Here is a 20,713-nt window from a genome sequence, read left to right as displayed (position 1 = left end):
CCCATAAGCCTTTTCCTATGTTTATTTGCACTCAGATAATTTTTAGAGTTGGCCTTTTCTGTCTTTTTTTTTCCCAGCCACAATTTTACTCACTTCAACAAGCTTTCCCATATCAATGAAGAAGGCAGGATTGGGCCCTTAATTTGTAATGGAACCCAAGTTGTTGCAAAATCAGAATATACCATCAAAAGCTCTAGAAATTGAAAAAAAAAAAAAAAAAACAAAACAAAGTAGGAATAAAAGTTTGGATTCTGTTAGATGGTCATCTCAGTACAATTCTACAAAAAGCCTCTCTCAAGATTTTGAAGAGATCTCCAGGTCTGACAGCAAGAGAAATATTAAATATCCCTACTAATGATTACACTGCAACTTCTAAACATGAAAGGAAAAAAAAAACAAACCAACCAACACTGTATGGGAAATACTAATTTGCTTCAACAGGAAAACAAAAACATTAATGACTTAAAAGTGGTATTTTTTTAATCTTCTTAATAATACGCCCATAAAGAGAAATCTGGTGAGAAAACAAAGGACAACAGACTGCTGCTGAGCAGTAAGCCTAGAAAGTAAAGGCGTGCCTTACACAATATGAAAGATAATAATAATAATAATAATGTGAAAGAACAGAAGGACTTTTTGAAGACAATGCTTTAACGTTTTAAAAGCCAGATATACTTAGCCCGCTTTACAGAAAGCATGGTACACAAAAAATACACAGGCTGTGTTTTTCAAAACCTACTCTGCATCACTGTAATGGTTAAGGAAATTGTTTTGAGAAAAGTACAAGAGACTGGCTAAGTTTGTCTTTCATTTTCCGGAGTTTTGGGGAAGTTCCCATCCAAGAATTCAAATCATCACATGGTGAAATGACATAGAGCACTTGACACTTCGGATTTCACTACTAGAAAGTCCCTCTGAGAGACCAAACTATGTGCATTACTCATATTTCAGAATTTGGGCATCAGGTTTACTTCACATGACAGCGGGTTACGTGTTGATCACGCAGAACTGAGAAACTTGCTGTGCGGCTTCAGCGCGCTTATTTCCCTCTCGGTGAAAGAGCCCTGCTCACTCAGACCAAAACAGGAGGAGAATAGAGCACTGAGCATGAAAGCGCTGCTTCAGGATTACATTACTTCGGTGAGGAATCTTTTTGACCTTTAGGGCAGCCGACTCCCACAAGTGACGAAAGATCCCTCTTCACCCTGCAGTGCATTTCTTCATGCAACTAGAGTGTTGTGAGCTCCCTTCCTTTTATCCAATCCTCTGTTATATCAATTTAATTAGATTAAGCTGATCGTTATTATCTTTGCATTTCCCCCCCCCCTTTCTTTCCATTTTTGCTCAGAGGAGGTACCATCACGTTTCTCTACACACAACGAGCATTGCCATTATTATTTAATTTGGATTAGCAGTACTTGTAACAAACACGCATCCTGAGCACAGCATTAGAAAACAGCCCATGCAGGGAGCAGAGGCAAAGCAGGGGTAGGCGAGGAGGGGATCGGCTTGTCCCGCATGCCCGCCAGCCACAGCCCCCTCGCCTTCACAGCGGCGCACAGAGCAGGGGCTGGGCAGGCACATCCCGGGAAGAAGGGAAGGCACATCCCGGGCGGCTTTAGAGGCACATCCCGGGAAGCAGGGGAGGCACATCCCGAGCGGCTGGGCAGGCACATCCCGGGAAGCAGGGGAGGCACATCCCGGGTGGCTGGGCAGGCACATCCCGGGTGGCTGGAGAGGCACATCCCGGGAAGCAGGGGAGGCTGCACCCGGCGGGGCGGTGGCGGGGCTGCCCGCGGGGCTCCCCCCGCCTGCGCTCCGTGCTCCGGGAGGGGCGGGGGCTCGGGCCGGGCCAGCCCCGCCGCTGCCGCCGCCCGGCTCCGCCTCTCCGCCGCAGCGCTCAGTCCTGGAGCGCCGCTCGGCTGCCAGAAGGGAGCCGCCACCTGCTCTGGTGCGGAGTCGCTCCTCGCTGCGCGCCGACAGGGAGAGCAGCCGCCCCGCCGCCCGGGAAGTTACCGCTGCTCCCGCCGCCGGGGGAAAGCCGCCGCCGCTTCTCGCCGGCCTCGCCGAGCGGTCACCGCTTCTCGCCGGCCTCACGGAGCCGCGGCCGCGCTCCGGTGCGAGAGGGAAGAGCCGCCGCGGGCGCGCCGCCCCGCTCCGCCGCCGCCTCCCGGTCCCGCCGCGGGCAGGCGGGATGATGGAGCGCCCCGCCGCCGCCGCCCGCGCCTCCTGCCGCCGCCGCCCGCCGCCGCCGCTGCTCTGCCTGCTGCTCGCAGCCCTCTGCCTGCCCCCAGGTGAGCGCCGTCCCGGCCGGCGGAACTTGGCGGGGGGAGGCCGGGCGCAGGTGGCGGTGCCCGCCCGCCGCTCCCCGAGCGCCCCAGCACCTACCGCGGGCTGCCTGCTCCCGGGGCTGCTCCCGGGTCGGTGATGCCCGCCGCATCCCGCTGCGCTGGAGGAGAGCGCTCCTCTCGTGCCCTCCGAGGGTGCGCCGGCTGATGCCGCCTCTCCCGCAGGAAAGGCAGGGGCTGCCCCGGCGCTGCGGGGCACCGGGAGGCGCTGCTCTCGTCTCTCCCCGCGGGGAGCGGCGGTGCGGTCCCTGCGGGGCGTTGCCAGCGCTGCCCCGGTGCGGTGCCGCTTTCGCTTCCAGCCTGGGCTGCGCCCCGAGCCGCCCGCGACTTGGGCGCTTCTGCCGCTTCTCCCTCCGCGCCTTCGGTGCCGCCCGCGGCTCGGGAGCGGCGGCTCCCGGCCCTGGGAGCCCGGGGAGGCGGCGGGCACGGGCAGCCCTGCCGGTGCCCCCGGCTCGGGCAGCCCGCCGGGGCAGCGCTGTGCCTGGGGCTGCTCCGGCGGATCGGGGGAACTTCGCTTCCCCTCCCCGCTCCCTGAGAGCGCTCCTGAGCGAGGCGCTAGGCGAGTAGGAAGGCGCAGGGAGTGCTAAATATCCTAATTGTTCTGGGAATATTTTGGCTATGAGGTGTTTGTAGGCTTTGTTTTGTAAATATTGAGCGTGAAAGTGAAGTCTGAGGGAAAAGCTGTGAAGTGAGGAGTTCTGCATTCACCGCGGGGACCGTCTCATTATTCTTGTAGAAAGAGCGTCAGCCTGTGGTAAAATTTTGTATTGCTTTAAGAAATGGCTTTGCCTCTCTGTGCCTTTGCAACAGCGGAGGGTTTGCAGAAGTGTTGGAGCTGCTGGTGGTTTTTCATTCCTGGCTCTGCCTGGCTGTTACGTGCTCTCCTGTTAACCATTTACGGCCGGCGTGGTCTTGGCGAAATGGAAGAGAAGAGCAGACCTTTTTCACTAGATGCGTTTATACTCGTGTTTTACAAGCTCCAAGTGCAAAGCTAGCTACAACAGTAAAGCAAGGCTGCTGAATCTGTATTTTCAAGTAGAATAGTAAAAAAGCTCCAGACAGAATCAACAGTAATATTGGAACTGTAAGCAGTGTGTCGGGCTGTGCTGCTAAGCTCTGGCTTTGGCAAATATAGGGTATAATCACTGTCGGACTTAGTAAATACCAGTCCCAGTGGCAGAGCTTACAGAGAATACTGGTTGCTGTGATGCAGAGAAAGTCTTCAGGAAAGATTGTGCATTTTAGGAAATCTCGAAGGCATGTGGATTATCAGAGGGATAAGCACCTCAGCTTCTAAGAAGCAAGACTTGGCCCCTGTGGAGAGATTTAGCCCAGTAAATACAAAACTATCTTTGTGATTGTGTGACTGTCTACATTTTCCATTTGAAGAAAACGTGAAACCATAAAATATTTTATCACAAAGGTTGTGTTGATGGAGCTGTATAAAAAGATGTCACTTAACTACCTATGATCTTGATAGGTTGTCAGCAAAACCATTGAGCTTGTTCTTTCTGCTCTTCATTCCTTCCTTGCCCCCTCAAGGAGAAGTTCAGGCTAGCTGTAAGGAAGTACATGTGGGGAAAAACCAGCCCCACCTCAGCTCAGAAACTTTCCCTGCAGTACTGAAAATGCCTGGAAAGCCCAGTAGTAGATTTAAGCCTCTTGTTCTCCGTTTGTTCTGAGGAATATAAAAGATACTTAGATACAAAAGTACCTGTAGAAAGGTCTTGATATTGCTGTGGTTTTGCTGGTTCTTTCCCCTTTCTATCTATTACTTTATCATGATGCTCGGCTTTTGGGAGTTCCATTTGAGCTTTGGATGTGGAAAGCAATAGATGAGCTATTAAAAGTTTATGTGCCTTAATTGTAAATATCTCTGGCAATATTCAAAATGGAATGGAGATCCTTATGAGAAAACTTGATTTTGTTTCTTCATAGAATAAACTGGGTAGGAAGATAGCATTCTTAAAAAGAGAGGGTCCAGGTACACATGTGGCACTGAGAGACTGACTCTAGGTCAGACTGATTATAATCTCATGCATCTCTAGAGGAAGTGGCTGTATGGGAAAAGAAAGTCAATGCTTAATCAGGAGCTAACCATGACCTCTCCCCCTCCCCCTGCTTTCTGGTGGATTATAGCAAGGGAGCTCTTGGTCTTGTTACATATTGCTAATATTGCCTAAGTCTTGTGAGACTGAAACATGTAATCTTATTCGTGACTCTCATTGTGTTCTCACTCCTGACTGCGTTTTTTTTTCTGTTGTACGTGTGACTTTGAGCTAGGGAAACTGGATTTCTATATTAAGATCTGGAGTTCACATGGGTTTTCTGAGACTGATGTCAGAAAACATCTGTGCCACGTGTAGATGCTTCAGTGTGCCCTGTATTTATGGTTCACAGGTAACAAACCAGACTGATTCCTAAGCGATTTTTAATTGTTACATTGATTTCTTTGGGAAGCATTTGCTATATTTAGGTTTGTTTTTTTTTTTTTTTTTCCCTTTTTTGGTCTGAAAGTCTTCCAACATAAACTATTTTCTTCTGCTCTCCCCTCTACTGTTGGGTTTGTAGCACTGAGAAGGCAGAGGGCAACAACAGAAATCACCCAGGTCTCTAAATCCTTGAAATTTCAGCCATATTATTTTTATTGAAGAAAATGTATGTTGTTATGTTCATGAAATAAATATATCTGTAACAAGTAATATTTAATTTCAAGGTACTTTATTTTCATTTTCCAACCTGCATAAGAGTAATCCCCTTTCTTGCAGTACCATCCATTCTCCTGAAAGTAACCAGGGTTGTTATAATTATTTACCCTGGGTTTATATATAATCTTCTTTGTAGTAGAATTCATTTGCTGGCTTACTTCCAGCAGAAATTTTTGGGGAACAGAATCTCTAAATATTTATGCAAAATGATACATAAAGGGAAAAATAAAATAGAATAAGTGTTTTACATAATGCAAATTACATCTGTTGCAATTAGGCTAAAACTGCATTCTCTATTTTCTTGCAATTATCTTACTTATGCAGTGGGGTTTATAGTCTTAAGATGGACTGGTGCTCACTGCAGATTTCCATGGTGCTATAGCTCATTCCATATGAGATCCTTCTAAGCCATATGAAAACAAGCATTTCTGTAGCAGCAGTAGTTTTAATATATTGGCAGCTCATGCCATATCACACCATCATGGAGCTTTTTAGGTTCCTACCAGAGGACTTTCTGGAGGGTATTCTTTGGTCAAAGTGATTTTGGAGTTGGGTGAAATAAGAACAGGGTGCTAGTAGGAAACTGATTACAGAGGAGCCCCACCTCTCTGTATGCACTTTGAGCCCAGTAACACAGGAGAGACTGAATGTGCTCGTTTTCCAGGAGCTGTAATTTGTAATTGGATCTCCTAACACTAGATTATCAATATTCAGTCTTCCCTTGTGATCCTTACTCCGTGACCATGACATGATGATCACAGATAAGCTGGCTCAAGTGATTGCTCCACTGCTGTTTCACACACGGGAGTTTTGTGGCTTTTTAATACTACAGTGCTGATTGTTGAAACTGTTTTTCCACATCTCTAATAGTATGGTGTTGTAGTATGATCTTGGTTAGTTCTGCCAGCGCTGATAGAAGGCTAGACTTTATTTATTTTTACCACATCTAAAACCCCATAATCTTCAGGCTCTCTCTTCAGTGCTACTCAGGGTTCCTCTGGGTTGGCTGGTGTGCAGCTTTTTCCTCTGGTAATACAGTCTTTTTTTTTTTTTTAATTAAAAAATGTGTGTAAACTGCAAGGCCACATTTGTAAGAGAATTGAGGACCTGTTGCAATATTCTGATTTCTCTCAAGTTCCTCTGTCTTCAAGAAAAATAGTTATGCTTCCATGCACTGATGCTCAAATGAGAGACTCTTAAAGAACTAAGTGCTGTAGGGTGATAATTAGAAATTACTCAAGCAGAACGTGATTTTTCCAGGAAAACCTGAATATTAACAACTCCCCTTGGTATGAAATGGTTGAGTGTTGTCTTCCTAGAAGACAAGGCTTTGACCTACATGTTCTTTATCTTGGTATATTTTCTTTAATGGGAACAGGACAAATATTAAAGGAATCTGTACATTTCTGCCTTTAATATACTAGAAAATTACTCTCATCATTTAGAGAGGTGTTTGCAATACACCTTGTATTCTGACAGTCCACTACTGGCAGTGATCACATCAAGCTTCTTCTTTTCTTCTTTGGTTTTGTTTCCTTTTTCTTCTTCCCCAGTGTGTTTTATTGAGGATGGTTTGAATCACAATCATTCCTACACCAGCGGATGTTAATCTACTGCTCCAAAGTGTTGGCTCTTTAGAGGAATTTCTGCCTAGCTTAAGATCAAATTGTATTTGTTATGCATATAGGTCCCCCAAAAGGCAAATATTTGCTTATTAAAACACTACTCTTCTACTGCACCACAATTTTTATTGTTGATAAGAAATAGGCTTCTTTTGGAGGGATAAAAAATGGGAGAAAGTGATAAAATAGTGTAGAGAGCACCTGCAGCTTCAGGGTATGATTTTTAGAGGTTATCAGGGGTTAGAACAGTTCTGTAATGTTTGAGTAGAAAGCATTTGAAGTGCTTTAAACAGCAATGGAAGTCGTAAGCTGTTCCCTTGATAAGAAGTAAAAAGTGCAGTCAGTGATTTCATGAGTGTTTCAGCAGTCTGTATATCCATATATTTTGTTTAGCTGTACTCTGTGCAGTTAACCTGTGTTGTGAAGAAAAACTTCAAAGGCTGGAACTGCATTTGAGTGTCATGTTTTGTGCTGTGATGGCACCATCTGTAGTACGTCCTGGCATCCTTAATCATGGCTCTTGGTCACAGCAGTTTTGGACCTGAGGGAAAGCTCAAACAGCAGCCAAGGATAGCAGGAGTCCCCAGGGGGACATTTTGGCAAGTGTCATGGGCTCTGTGTGGTGGCTGTCCCCTTCCCTTAGCTGTCTCTTGCACAGGCTGCAAGGCTTTGGGTTTTTATTGGAACATTGATTCTGACCAGAGTTGGCTTCTTTTAAACTTTGAAGAGATTGGCAGCTAACTCAATAGAGGGAGCTCCACTACCTTGCTGTTAGAAGCAGCATGTCTCAGCTTTTCCCAGACCTCTGCCTTCAGCCAGAAAGTTGTATTAAAAGTCTTTGTTTCTTCACAGTGCTTTGTAGTGCTAGGCTTTGTTGCTGAAAGCATCTTACTTTCATCACAGGCTTCCTGTGCATGAAGGGGAAGGACAAATCCAGATCATGGAATAGGTAAACCCAAAAAGATGACTCAATTAGAGACTTCTCTTTTGCTTCAAGGCTTTGGGTGTTTTAGATGGATACACTGCAGAATCAGGTTTTTAAGTGACATTTTCTTGTCTGGGGAGGCAGGTGGTGAGATTCATGGAAAAGAAATAGAGGATATTTCCAGGGATTGAATGGGCCAAGAGTGGTGTGTCATAGAAATAGGGTACAAACAGATATGGAAATGATTGTACCAGAGTAACTGCTGGATGTTAGGTAGGATATTTGTTTTAAAAAGTCTGCTTTTTCAGTAAGTTCTTCTGGGATTTTTTTTTTTTTTTTTTTTTCTTTAAGGAAAAGTGGAATATGTATGCCATTCTGTAAATATGGTCATTTTGAAAGAAGCCAGCTTAGGTGTATGCTTTTAACCCATTTCATGTCTCTAACACAGAAAAGCATACATACAGAAATATAACTGCTCTGTACACTTAGGGCTTAATATTTTTCTTGAATGCTTTCATTTTTTGAATAGTATTTCTTATCAGATGGGTTTGAAGCTAATTATCAAGTCCCAATAAAGAACAGCACTTCTAAAAAAATATTGTTTGAGTCACCTTCAAGTAAGCTTGTAATGGACTCAGCATTATTCTTCAGTCAGATGAATCCTGGACAAATGCCCTTTATCATTTTGCTTGCTGCAGAAGTTGCATTTTTTAAATCAATTTTTCTCCAATTTGACTAAAGAAAATTACCACAGATATTGGACAACAAAATAAATATCTCTTGTGTACAGCTTGATTTAAGTGTGGCATTTCATATACAACTGACTTATTTCACGGTTTTGTTGGTTTGGCTTTTTAATGTGAATTTTTGGTAGGGTGGGTTTTGGGTTTGTTTGATTTGTTTGTTTGCTTGCTTGTTATTTTTAAAAAATGCAACAGTTTATTTTTTCAGAATCACTGTTGAGCTGAGTGAGTTTTTCATGCTGACCAGGAAGAATTCCTAAAGCTCCTATTTTAGAGGGTTGGCACAGTTTATCTCTGGGGTGGACTGGTAAATGGTCACTTAAAAGTCTGTAACTGGATACCTTACAGAAAATACATGGGTTGAAATTAAATTAAAAATGGGAAAGGGAAGGCAACTATGAGATCTCAAAATTATTTTTGAGATGCTGTTTCTTTTAACTGCAGCTTTTGAATTATTTTTCTGTTGATGAGACAGCTAGTGTATTAATCTATGCATTTTTCCCTTTTGGCATGGAATTTTATTTTGTGAAACGTACAAAGCAGCATGTGTTTAGCACAGTGAATTCTGTGACTCATCCAGATAAAATCATGGTTTGCTGGTTTATTCTAGCTGTTCTGGAGGATAGAGATGAACTCAGTGGCCTTTACCTATGAAATCAGACATGGAACAGGGAAAGGACAAATGGAATATTCAGGCAGGATTTGGGAAACTGCTATACTTTCAGAAGAGAGAAGAATGCTGAATCAATTTCTTCATTCTTCATACAGCACATCAAGTGCTTGCATATGGAGAGGATGACAGGGCATGTATTATTTTAAAATCCACACAGTGACACCCCAGTATGGGATTTACTTTTGAGAACTGGGGAAGGTGAAAATTTCTGACACTTGACAGCAAAGTAGTGCCCTGACAACTGGTGATGTAAATCCAGAAAACATTTGCATCTTACACTTGACATATTTAAAGGTTAGCAAGGGGACATTTTTTCCAAATTTAATTCATGAATGAGATTTTTGTCAAATACTTTTAATATTACTCTCCAGTTTTCAAGCTGCTGTGCAACTTGCTGCTAACCTTGAACCTGGCTGGCCCACAGAAGCAATAAGAAAATCAGTTGGGAATGTCCCAGTAGCTTCCAGTTTGAGTGAATTATGTTTCTTACTTCTGTGTTTCTGCACAGACAAGAACTTAGTAATGCAGAGCTTTACAGTTAGCAAAGTAATTCCAGTAATTATGGTTAGTAATGATGTCCTGTGGTTTGAAACAGTCACCAATGTATGACTAAATAATGACACCTACTTCTCATTGCATAAATTTATATTTTGCACTTGTTTCCACTGATATTTTTTGTTTTGTTAAATATTTGGAGAATGGTTTGCTCCAGTAGTTATCTCTTGACATGGTTTCTAACAGGACTTTTGGAGGGATGACTATTCTGTAGCTCAGTTTGACCTGGCACATCAACTGTGCTGTTGAATGATGCAACATGTTCTGTTCTAGCTCTGAAGTGCTTTACCCTCAAGATTTAACCCCAGTTAATATGAGGTGCCTCAAAGTGTCTGCTTGAATCTTGGAGTGGGCTTTCTGGAATTTCACCTGCAGACTTGCTAATAGTCAGGTTCTGGTATTTCATCCAGACTCCCTTGTGTCTGTGGGTCATTTCTTGTCACTTTAAGTACCCTGGAGTGTTAAATCCAAAATTTTTTTGTGGCTTCTTGGGGCAGCAGGGGAGGGAGTCTAAAGCTTTTGAGATAGTGGGAAATAAGTGGTATAAGTTGTAAAGGTGGCTACCATGGAATTAGAGGCAGGTTAACCATTTCTTAGTAGATTCACAGAATATGTTGGTATCTTCTGTGCATCTTGACATAATACACTGCCTGCTCTGTAAGAAAGTTCTTTCCTTACCTCAAAAGAGCTTTAAGCCCTAGGTATCTGCAGCCAGAAGGAAGGCAAACTTTCTGGCCTGTGTGTAAAACCATTGGTGAATCAGAGGTGCAAAAGATGTGCCTTGTTTCTGCCTGAGAGCCAAAGGGACAGGAGCAGGGAAATGGCAGTTGTGGTTTTCTGGAGGTTTTGTGGCAGTGGGAATGTAGCTGGGTATTGGGGCATGCTGGCAGCGTTGGGCACTGCTGGATTCATCATCCTGCAGAGGGGACAGCTGAGCTTGGCAGTGCCTGCTGGACAGCAGGCAGCTCCAGAGCCAGCAGGCAGGAGCTCCCTGGAGTGTTGGTCACCTGTAGGTCCATGGTGGCTGTTCCATTTCTGCTGTGTAAGAGAGGAGAGATCTCTGTTCCTCCCAAGAATGAGACATTCCCACCCTTTACTGGGAGCGTGCTTTCTGACCTACTGCAGAGATGTGTCTGCTTACTTTAGAAACACTTTTCTTCTACTCTGGGTCTTTTCCTTCTTTTTCTTCTGGGTCACTTTTTAATCATTATGTCCTTCTGCAAGTACAGAAGTGGTAAGGAAAGATGGGCTTCAGCACACCCAGCATGCCCACATCTTTGGCTCCCTTTCCATTTCATCAGTGGCACAGAGGAATGAATAACAGAGTGTTTCTGTAGAGAATGCTGAATGGCTGAGTGTGAGCTGCCAGCAGCCTTATCCAGAAAGAAGTGGGGTGTTGGGAGGAGTGATATTTGCACCCAGAGGAGGAGAGGCAGGTGAATCATTTCTAGCTGGAGTGCTCAGTTCAGTTTATTTAGATGTGGGAGTAGTTTCAAAGACTGAGGTTGATGGCTCAATCCAAGAGCTTGTTAATTTTTCTGGGCAGAAGTAATGCGTTCAAACTGTTTCTCAAAATGATTTATTTTTAGTTTTACTTATGGTTACTCTTGGAGGCCACATATGAGCTTCACACTGGAAGTTTTGAGTGTGTATAAAAACATAGCCCTGTTGGTATGGTGAGATGCCTTGTTTTAGGTGTGGAATCTAATTCACAAAAGTAGCATCCATATCTTGCTTTTATTTGTGTTTCAGCTGATTTCTAGTCTTTCTGTGAGGAATCATCATCCATAAACAGCAACAATTGTTCTGGAAGGCTTTTCATCTGAGAGTGAGAGAGCAGAGTGCTGAGCATGTGGGGACCTTGACTCCTTTTGAGGAGGCTCTCTTCATGCTACAGTCAAAATTTGTTACTGAACAGTACAGATCTTTTTTCATAACCATGGAAGAAAGCTGGTGGCTCACAGACTGCAAGTTCTGTGACAGTGTGATAAACTCTACATTAAACTTGAGGGATCCTGTTAATTAAAAATAGAAACTTTAGAGGGAATATTTCAATGAAAACATTTATTTTCTTGCTGAAACTTTTCATGATGTTTGAAAGGGTTTTTTTTTAACTAGCTTTTAAGTAATTTCTGGTTATGTCTTTTGCATTTTCTTTTCCTTCTTTAGAGCTGAACTGTTACTCTGTCTTTAGGGAGGGATAGCTACTACAAAACCAAAAGTTTTATTGGGGCTTAATTCCAGGTGTGAGGTTATGACCTAAATCTTCCATCTGCTAATGAAATGCTAAACTCTGCAGTTTTCCATTATCTTCCTCAACAGCAACTTGAAAGTTTAAAAACAAAAAACCAAAATGCAGAGTTTCTTTAATTCCCTGTGGTCAGGGAACACTGAGGACTGGATGTGGATTCAGGAATGGATGGGGGTTTTTTTGGTTGTGGTTTTTTTTTGGGCTTTTTTTGTTTGTGATGCCTGGAAAGGCTGACCTGGCACAGAGACTAGACAGAGCAAAAGGAATATAATAGGTATTTATTGAAAGGATACACATTGAGAAGTGCAAGAGCCTGGCTGGGGCCAAGTTCAATCCAAGATGGATCCTGGTCATGAGTTTTTACACTTTTATAAGTTTTGATTCATCTACATATTGGGATCAATTTGCCACCCACAGCCCCAGGTTATGAAGTCTCAGCCCCCTGACTTGCCTCCTTCCCTTTGCTGTTATTTATGGTTTTTTGGGTAACAGGTGTCCTTGATTTTTCTAGCTGGGAAGGGATTGTTTTGTCCAACTACCGTGTGAAGAGAATTTGCTAACACCTGATATAAAGTTTCACAGATATAACAAGCAGCAGAGAGTCTGAAAAATATAAAAGCTAAAACCCAAGGCATCATTTCCCTACTTTAGAGGCTTGACAAGGCCTTTAGCTTGTCAAGTCTCTATTCTAAATATCTATTAATAATAGGTAATTGATAACAGATAAGTATCTTGAAATAGTAAATAACTAACAGCAGATAAATATTTAATATTAAATAAACATTTCACAAGGGATAAATATCTAATAACAGTAAATATCTGACAGTAAAAATTCTAATAATAGGTAAGTATCAACAGTAAATAACTAACAATAATAATAGTAATAAATAGTAATGAACACTAATAAATATCCAACAGTAGTAGTATCTTGTACATCGGGTATTATACAAAGAAAAATTTTGTTGTTTCATTTTTCTTTCTTTAAATATAATTTAATGAAAGAGGAGATTGAGGAGTGTTCTCTGAAAAATGTGGCATTGTATGCCAGGATTTTCAAACAGTGGTATTTGTAGAAGCTGTTGTGAACTGGGACTGATAGTGACTTTCCCCTTGGACATGTCAACACTCTTGGGTTGTTAAGTGAGGGTGGAAGTACTACAGCATTTTATTTGGAGGGGAGTCTGAAGCTGTCTTCTCAAAATCATTGAAAAGGGAAAAAGATGTAAAGATTACTTAAATTCTTATCCACCAATTTTTATTCCTTTGGCAGCTGAAATTTAAGAGAAAACGTCTAGATTTCTGGTTGAAAGAAAGCAAAATAACATAAGAGGTGGTTTTGATTTATAAATACCTCCTGAACATCAAAAGATATTTTAGAACATTTGAGGCTGAGAAATAGAAAATACTTTTTTGCTAGCATATTGTTTGCTTTGCTTCACTGTGTCATTGACATTGACATTGTATGTTCTGTAGGCTTTGGAGGGTGAAGGCTTTAGAGGCAAGAACCATTAAAGCTGGAGTGTCTAGGATTGCAATAGCAGCACTTTGGATCTTTGGCAGGGCATATTAATGTGCATGCTTAAAAGTTCACTTTTCTGCCACTGTTCTGTAAGCAAATATTTGACTAGAGCCTTTACAGAGTGGAGAGAGAACTTTGCTGTTGGTAATGGCCAAAGACACAGATCAGCATCTCTGCAGAGTGGCAGACCCAATTAAAGGCAAAGAACTCACATCCAGCATGTTCTACCAGGTATATCCCTAAAGCCTGTGGAAAGAAAAATTATGGCAAAATCATGAGAAGGGGTCTTGTAGCAGAGACTGGGAAGGATACAGGGTCATTTGGGAAGCTGGGACAGCAGGGACAGACAGCATGGGGAGCAGAGGAGCTGATGCATGTGGGGTTGCTGTGTCTGGTGGGTGAGCTTCTGGAGAGCACTGCTGAGTTTGAGGGCAGCCCAGCTTTTGGGTCTGGCTTGTGCCATCCCCTGCTGCTGCAGAGACAGTGGGAAGGGGTTTGTGGTGCAGAGCCTGGGCTGGGAGAGCTGGAGGCTGAGTCAGGAGGAAGGAGAGAGAGAGCCCTGCACAGCTGCACAAAAAGAGCAGCTGGATTTGGGCTGGCAAGTGGAACAGGTTGAGACAAGAGAGCAGAAAGTGTTCTGTAAAGTGGTGGGGTTGGGGAGAGCCCCTGATCAGAGTATTTTGAGGGAGAGGAACAGGAGAGAACCCAATTTCAAGGTAGGCAATGCCTACCCTCCCTCTATCTCAGTGTGCTCCCCTTATCAGTCACACCCTTTCCTTTCACCTGCCATAATTCAGCAGCATGTTCCTCTTGGTAAAGATCATGCTGCTGCCATGTCACCGTGTTGTTCCTCTTTTGTCAGCCACAGTTCAGTAATTTCCTGTCTCAGGAAGCCATCTCTGCTTCCTCACAGGGGCTTTGCAAAGCTGATGCATTCTTGCTCTGGGCTCATGAACCACCTGGGCTAAGGCAGCCTTTCTACACAGCCTCCCTCCATCTAGGGTCAGGACTGATAAACTGAAAAACTCTTCATACTCAGTCTTTTGGAGGGGAAAAAAATCCCTGAGTGCTTTCTTCTAGGCATGGTAAGAGACTTGGTGCATGAGGTAATGTGTCAGGGAAAGGTGTCGTGTGCTGAGCACAATCTTTGGGTGACCTAAATGTGTGTGACTGTCCTGTGGGGCCATCAGATGGTCTGTGGAGTGACTCACACCTTACACTGGGCATTCAACTTCTCACAGGAAGCAGCCTGTGTTCTCACAGTGCATTGTCACCAGAAATGTGACCTTAGCTGTTTAGGAAGGATATTCCAGTAAATGTAGATGTGTGACCCACTGCTGCTGAAATTACAACAGGCATTTTTCTGGTCTGAGCCTGTTGATGCTGTGCCTGGGCTGAGGTGGGGAGAAGCAGCCTGTGGTAGCTGACAGGTGCTCTGAACCTGTAACAGCAGCTCTGCTTGGTCACCAAATACAGAAATGAACCGAACGTGATAGTTTTGGGCCATGATCCAGCATGTGTTTGAACACCCAGCATTGAAATTATTTGGGTACTTAAATAGATTCTTAAGGACCTAATTTCTAGACCAGAAATATCAGGGCCATGCAGAGGGGGCATGGGAGGATACATTAAACCCAAAGTGATTGTGCAGAGGCTGTCTGTGAATCATAGCATCTTTCTGCTCCTTGCAGAGCATATTGAACTATCATGGCATGCAGAGAAATAGTTCAGGTAGGGGATTGATCTAGTTCAGTCTTCCCAAGTTTGATACAAGTTCTCCTCTTTAGCTGGCTTTTTAAAGCCTCTGTTTTTCAATTGCACACACATGGTTTTCCCATCTATAAAATATAATATATGAGAATGGATTTTTTTTTTGTGCCTGTCAGCAGGGAATAGGCAGCTTACTAAGCTTTCTTGAGTGTAATTTTAAATGGAGAAAATACTTCTATATAAACTCAGATTATCTCATCACAATATTTTTATGATAGTTAATTAAAATGTGAGAAAATCCTTTATAGCAGATTTGCAATTTTGTGACTTTTATAAGACTTAACATGAGAGATCTATTTTTATAGTTATGCCTTCTTATTAGTTTCAGGATTAGGATATGTTTAAATGCATGGCTATCAAATCCTGTGATTGCTTGTTTATTTTGCAGTGTAGACTAATTCAGTTATGGTCCCATTCCTGTGTTGTTTGTGTCCCACTTTTCAACAAGATATTGTAATGCTTTATTGTTATTGCTATTTAAAATAAACTCCCAGTAGTTTTAATTTCAGCTTGTATTTTTTAAATATTAAGTTTCAGTGAAGCATATTTTATTAGATTATTGTGAATAATGATCATTTAGGTTGTTCCAGCTCCTGGACATTCATTTTCATTACATTGGAAGATTTTAAAATGAGAGTGAAGGAAGGATCACTGTGACTAGCTGCAAGAGACTTAAATACCTAAAAAGTTGTCTAGACATAAAAAAAATCCTGTAAAATCTTGGCTGTCAGTGCATACAACTGTGATGGGAAGCAAGACCTATAGAAAATTTACTGAGATAAAGTGGGAGTTATTGAAGACCAGCATGTGCTCTGTTCCTTTGCAGTGGACAGGCATGTCAGTGGAAGATTGATCTCTGGGCATGGTGCTTTCTACTTGAACATGTGCTCAGTCTGAGGAAAGAATGGGCTTAAACAAATATTTTTTTTCTCTCTTTTTTCATTTCTCTTGTTGCATGGCATGACAACTTGACTCTTTTAATCACAGGCTCATCTCCAATAACACCAAGGAGTTCTGTGCAGAATTTCTCAGTCTAGGAGCCATTCCATCAGGAGTGAATGTGATGAGGATTCAAAGTCATTTACCTTGACCTATTTGTGTGAGTGGCCATGGGAGAGACCTGTGCTCTGGGCCAGCACGTGATTATGCAAAAGGAATAAAGAATGCTGTGCATTTCTCCCTGTGGGCCATTAAACACAACCTTTAGGGGTTTGGGGACAATCTAGAGAGGAAACACATCAGATAAGTATTAAAGAATTCTCAGGGCTAGCTGCCCAACAGACTTTGCTCAGGAATATAATGCATGTTTTCCTGATGCTTCTTTACCAGCCCAGGTGTGAGCATGGATGTGAGCAGACTGCACTGTCAAAAGCAAAGCAAGGGAGAGGAGGAAGGGAGAATTGTTATACTGCCAAGAATACACATGCTGATGAGAGCTATGTTTATATTAGCAGACTATTCTGATACAGCTAATTAATCAGAATTTGTCTAGCAAGCTATGCCTTGGAGATATAGAAACACAGGATTATGAGATTTGCCAGATTTCTTGACAGATCTTCTTGGAAGACTTGTGGAACAATGACTAATGGCTGCTTCTGACTCCTAGATTTCCTCCCAGAAAAGTAGTAACTTAAAGATAACCTTGCATCTCATTTTGCCTTAGACCATTTACCCAGTAATAACATTAAATACACTGAAGTAGTCCACATCATTTTTTTTATGGCAATTTGAGTTCAGTCTTTATTCACAGAGGGGAAAGTAGGCAGTGAGACAAACTGTTAAATAAAATACCAGCGTTTCACATACAGACTTTCATACCAGTGCAATTGGTTGCATACTGAAAGGGAGAATCAATTATATAGCTGCTGCTTATCAGAAGTTAGCAAATAGTAAATGCAGTTTCATTTTTATAATCAATTACCTAGCCCTGAAACTTGTTAGCAAAGGTTAGGAGCTGTAATAATTTTCATTGAATGCCTACATATTATCTCAATGTGTTTCTACATGCTGCATTTTAGCGAGACGAGGGAGAAATGTTTCTTTCCTGAAGTCTTTTAAACTGGCTTCCAAAAGATGAGGGTCAAGCCCTTCAATTTCTAAGCTCAATTTTCATTCATCCCACAACAAAAATGATGGTGTGTGCTTTCTCATTAGTCAAACACCTTTTTTTTTTTTTTTTTTTCCTAACTTGTAAGCATAGGTTACTTTACTTTCAGCTTTGTGAGTTTAAAGAATGGTTGCATCCTTGTGTGGTTAGTTCAGCCACATCATTGTTTATAATTTACAAATAAGTGGGAGAGTAACAAAGGATAGATTTCTTGTTTTTTTTCATTATTTTATTTTCCCCCAGTGTTCTCTACGAGGATCTGAAATTCTTTGTGTGCAGAAGTTATTTGTTGCTGGGGACAGGCTGTGAGTGCATTGTGCCATAAAATTGTCAGTCCTTCTAGCTCAGTGTTTGCCTTTTAGCTGCAACTTTTCAAGTTCTTATTTTTGAGATAACTCCTTTATTTTTTTTTCAAGTGTTCTGTAATCAGTGTTTGATTATTGACTCTTCTATGGTGGTATTTCTGGAGGCTCATGAAATGAGCTTTGTTTCTGGTTTTCTGCTGGATGGCAGCATATCCTGTCAGAGTTGCATACCTCTGCATAGCTTACTTCACTGAAATATTTAAAAAAAATCTTTTTTTTCCAAATAATCCTTGTTTGGTTACTTGTTTGTTTGTTTGTTTTGAAGTTCCTAGTATCTGAAACTACAGCTGTCAGAAATGGTTGGATCAAGTTGCTCCTCTATCCAGATTATGCCAGTAGGATGTTTGATTTATTTCCATTTCTTGGTTATTTTGTTCAAGATAAAGTCAATTTTGGGTGTCTTGTACCTTTTCTTTGTTTATTTCTCCATGAGCATGGTGAAATGTACTGAAACTGCTAAGTGTTACCAGTTCAGATTTTGCTCATTTTTAATTTAAGAAAAAACATTTTTGCTCTGTGTTGATTATATAGTTATTTAATACAACCATTTGTTATTTCTTCTTCAAGGCTAGCTTTTGTAGAGCAGTTATTTTCTGAATCATACTGTATCACAGGCACCCTCTTTTTTCAAAGAGCATTTAATTGGCATTAGTCAGGCTCTCATTAATTGCATTTTCTATTTCAGTCTTAACTTTTTGTTAAGTGACTTAGTGTCCTGACTGCACCCCTGTTTTTAAAAGTGGTAGATAACATTTGGATCTCTGGCAATGTCCAGTCATTTTAGGTTTGTAGAATTTTCTTGTTTTCTTCTTCCCAGGACCTCAGTGAGGACCTCAACAGGTTGCAGCAGCAGTAAGAACGAAAGCATTTCTTAGGTACACTTTATATCTTTATTTAACTCTGAAATCTTTATTTAACTGGAAGCAATGCTAAGAATAGCAGCCTCCTCTAGCCTGACTGGCATGGTTCTCCTTCAGCATTGATATCTGTGTTTAGTGGGGCTGTTTTTCTGTTCTCCAGGATCCTGCATGTCTTTTCAAGTTGCCCCAACTTTCTACACAAATTAGTCAGGAGCTCCAGATCTCACATATTGTTTAACCAACTCTTCCATGAGCAGGGGGTTGATTTTCTGGAGTGCTAAGTGTGCCTGGGGCTGTGCAAGGATCCTGGAATGAGCACAGAGCTCTGGTGTGGAGGGATGTAGCTGTGGAGATGTGCTGGGAGTTGATTTATGGAGGTGCTGCTCAGTTGCATTGTCAGCAAGGCGATTTTCCTTCTTGTTTTGTTGCTGCCTTGTGGAGCATCAGCTCAGATGTACCTGAGCTGTACAAAAAGGGTTGGAGAATTGCAAGACTCTTCCTCAAAGTCCTGTGTGGACAGGAGAGGGACATAGGGGTGAGCTCTGCCCTTTGCAGAGATGACAGGAGGGTGTTTGGGTGAAACTGTGGTTTGTCACCCTCACCAGCTCATCCTGGCCAGGTGGGGCTGTCCCTCTGCAGATGCTGCAGGGTGCCTGGGGCAGCAGGAGCTGCCTGGCTTGCTGCTGGCCAGGAGTGGTCCATGGAACTCATTCTGGTCATCCTCTCAAATCACAGAATGCAAGAATTTAAGGAGTCTGAAAAGGACTCTGTTACTGCATGAAAGGAGAAATTGGATGGAGATGGAAAAGCTTAGTGAAAGGCAAAGGAAAAGAAAAGCAGAGGGAATGAGGGCTGTTGCAGACTTTATTTCTGTAGATTAAAAAAAAGACCAAAAAAAAACCCACCCAGACCTCTTACTGACATGAAGTAATAAAGCCCAGGAATGGTTTCTTTGCTTTCTATTTTATATTTTGCACAGCTTATAAAAGTGATGTATCTGTACTTCATTTATGTCTATCAATAATTGAGTCTGTAATTAAGGCTTTTATTGCCAATAAACCTTTGTGATACTGTGTGTAGTGAATATTATTAAAGCTCATTTTTCATTATAAATTTCTCCTGTTGATCAGTTATTAAAGTGGTATTTTTTAATTTTAAAATAAAGGACATAAAGCATTTAGTTGGCAATTATTTTATTTTTTTTTCTTTTTTGTGAGCACAGAGTAGAAGAGAGATGATGATCAAAACACTGCCATCTCCATTTTTTTGTCTCACTAAGAAAACATAGAATTATTTTCTTTTTCAACCTTTAATATGGGCCTTGGTCAGGGCTGACAGATTGTGTTTTAAATTCTCTGTTACTACATTCCAGTTCTTTGTTTTGCTTTATTCCTCAAAAGCTGTATTGGTTCAAATGCAAGGAAAATAAAGTGTAGCAGAGGTTTTCATAAGAGGTTTTCAGATTAGCATGTACTTCTGCAGATGCCTTCTTTACTTGTTTATTGTGTCCTGTTACTACACTGTAGAAACATCCTACAGAAGGAAAAACAGTGGTGTGAATGGATCATTGTATTTTCATCTAATGTGACTGATTTCCTTAAAATAAGGAAATAAAGATACTAATTAATTATTTGATGATATTGCCTGCATTTTAGTATAGAAAATACAAGTTAGATAATGTTTTGAATTGAAACTTGATGGAGGGGAGCATACTGTGCTGTACAGCAGTGGTTTCTGCACCAGCATGGGCTGTTTTTAACATCCTGAACGTTTTTCCTCCTACCAAGTGACTTGTTTCTGAAGCTGGAGCTGCTGCTTTGAAAACTCTTGTCTTTAGCACAGATCTGTACTTCAGAATTTTTGCTCTTTTCCACAGCTTGAGGAAACTGGTGCCTGACTGTTTTTTTTATTTTCCTCTGCTTTCTTCCTTTTGTCCTGTCCCAGTCCCTGACAGTCTTGGCTCTTTTATTCCTGTTTCAGTACAGCTCTCATATTCCCTTGCCTCATCAGCCAGGGTAATGAAGAGGCACACCAGACTACTCTCAGGATGCAGCTTCCAGCTAATTGTGTGCTCTTGAATTGTCCTCTTAAGAGAATTATTTCTGAGATGGACTATGTGTCCCTTTGCAGCCTGTTTCAAAAACACCTTTGGGTGTTAGAAGCACTAAGGCAGCTGCCCAGTACCTTCTCTGGGCTTAATTCATTTACATGCTGTGAAAGTGGAGCATCCTGATTACACCTCATCACTTGGAAGGTCACTTTAGCAG

The 20,713-nt window shown here is 42.1% G+C and overlaps 1 protein-coding gene across 1 annotated transcript in view; it reads left to right on the top strand.

Annotated features, from left to right (window-relative positions):
• The first annotated feature begins 1,825 nt into the window (after positions 1–1,825).
• ALCAM (activated leukocyte cell adhesion molecule) overlaps positions 1,826–20,713 on the top strand; it is a 113,556-nt gene continuing 94,668 nt past the window's right edge. The window contains exon 1 of the mRNA XM_056497397.1: positions 1,826–2,294. Coding sequence (XP_056353372.1) covers positions 2,195–2,294 — 100 coding nt within the window. The 5' untranslated portion in view covers positions 1,826–2,194. The remainder of the gene's footprint in view (positions 2,295–20,713) is intronic.

The sequence above is a fragment of the Oenanthe melanoleuca genome, chromosome 1 (assembly GCF_029582105.1).
Source record: "Oenanthe melanoleuca isolate GR-GAL-2019-014 chromosome 1, OMel1.0, whole genome shotgun sequence".
NCBI classification, from domain to species: domain Eukaryota; kingdom Metazoa; phylum Chordata; class Aves; order Passeriformes; family Muscicapidae; genus Oenanthe; species Oenanthe melanoleuca.
Note: the sequence above shows the minus strand (reverse complement) of the source record. Positions and strands in the feature narration are given on the sequence as shown.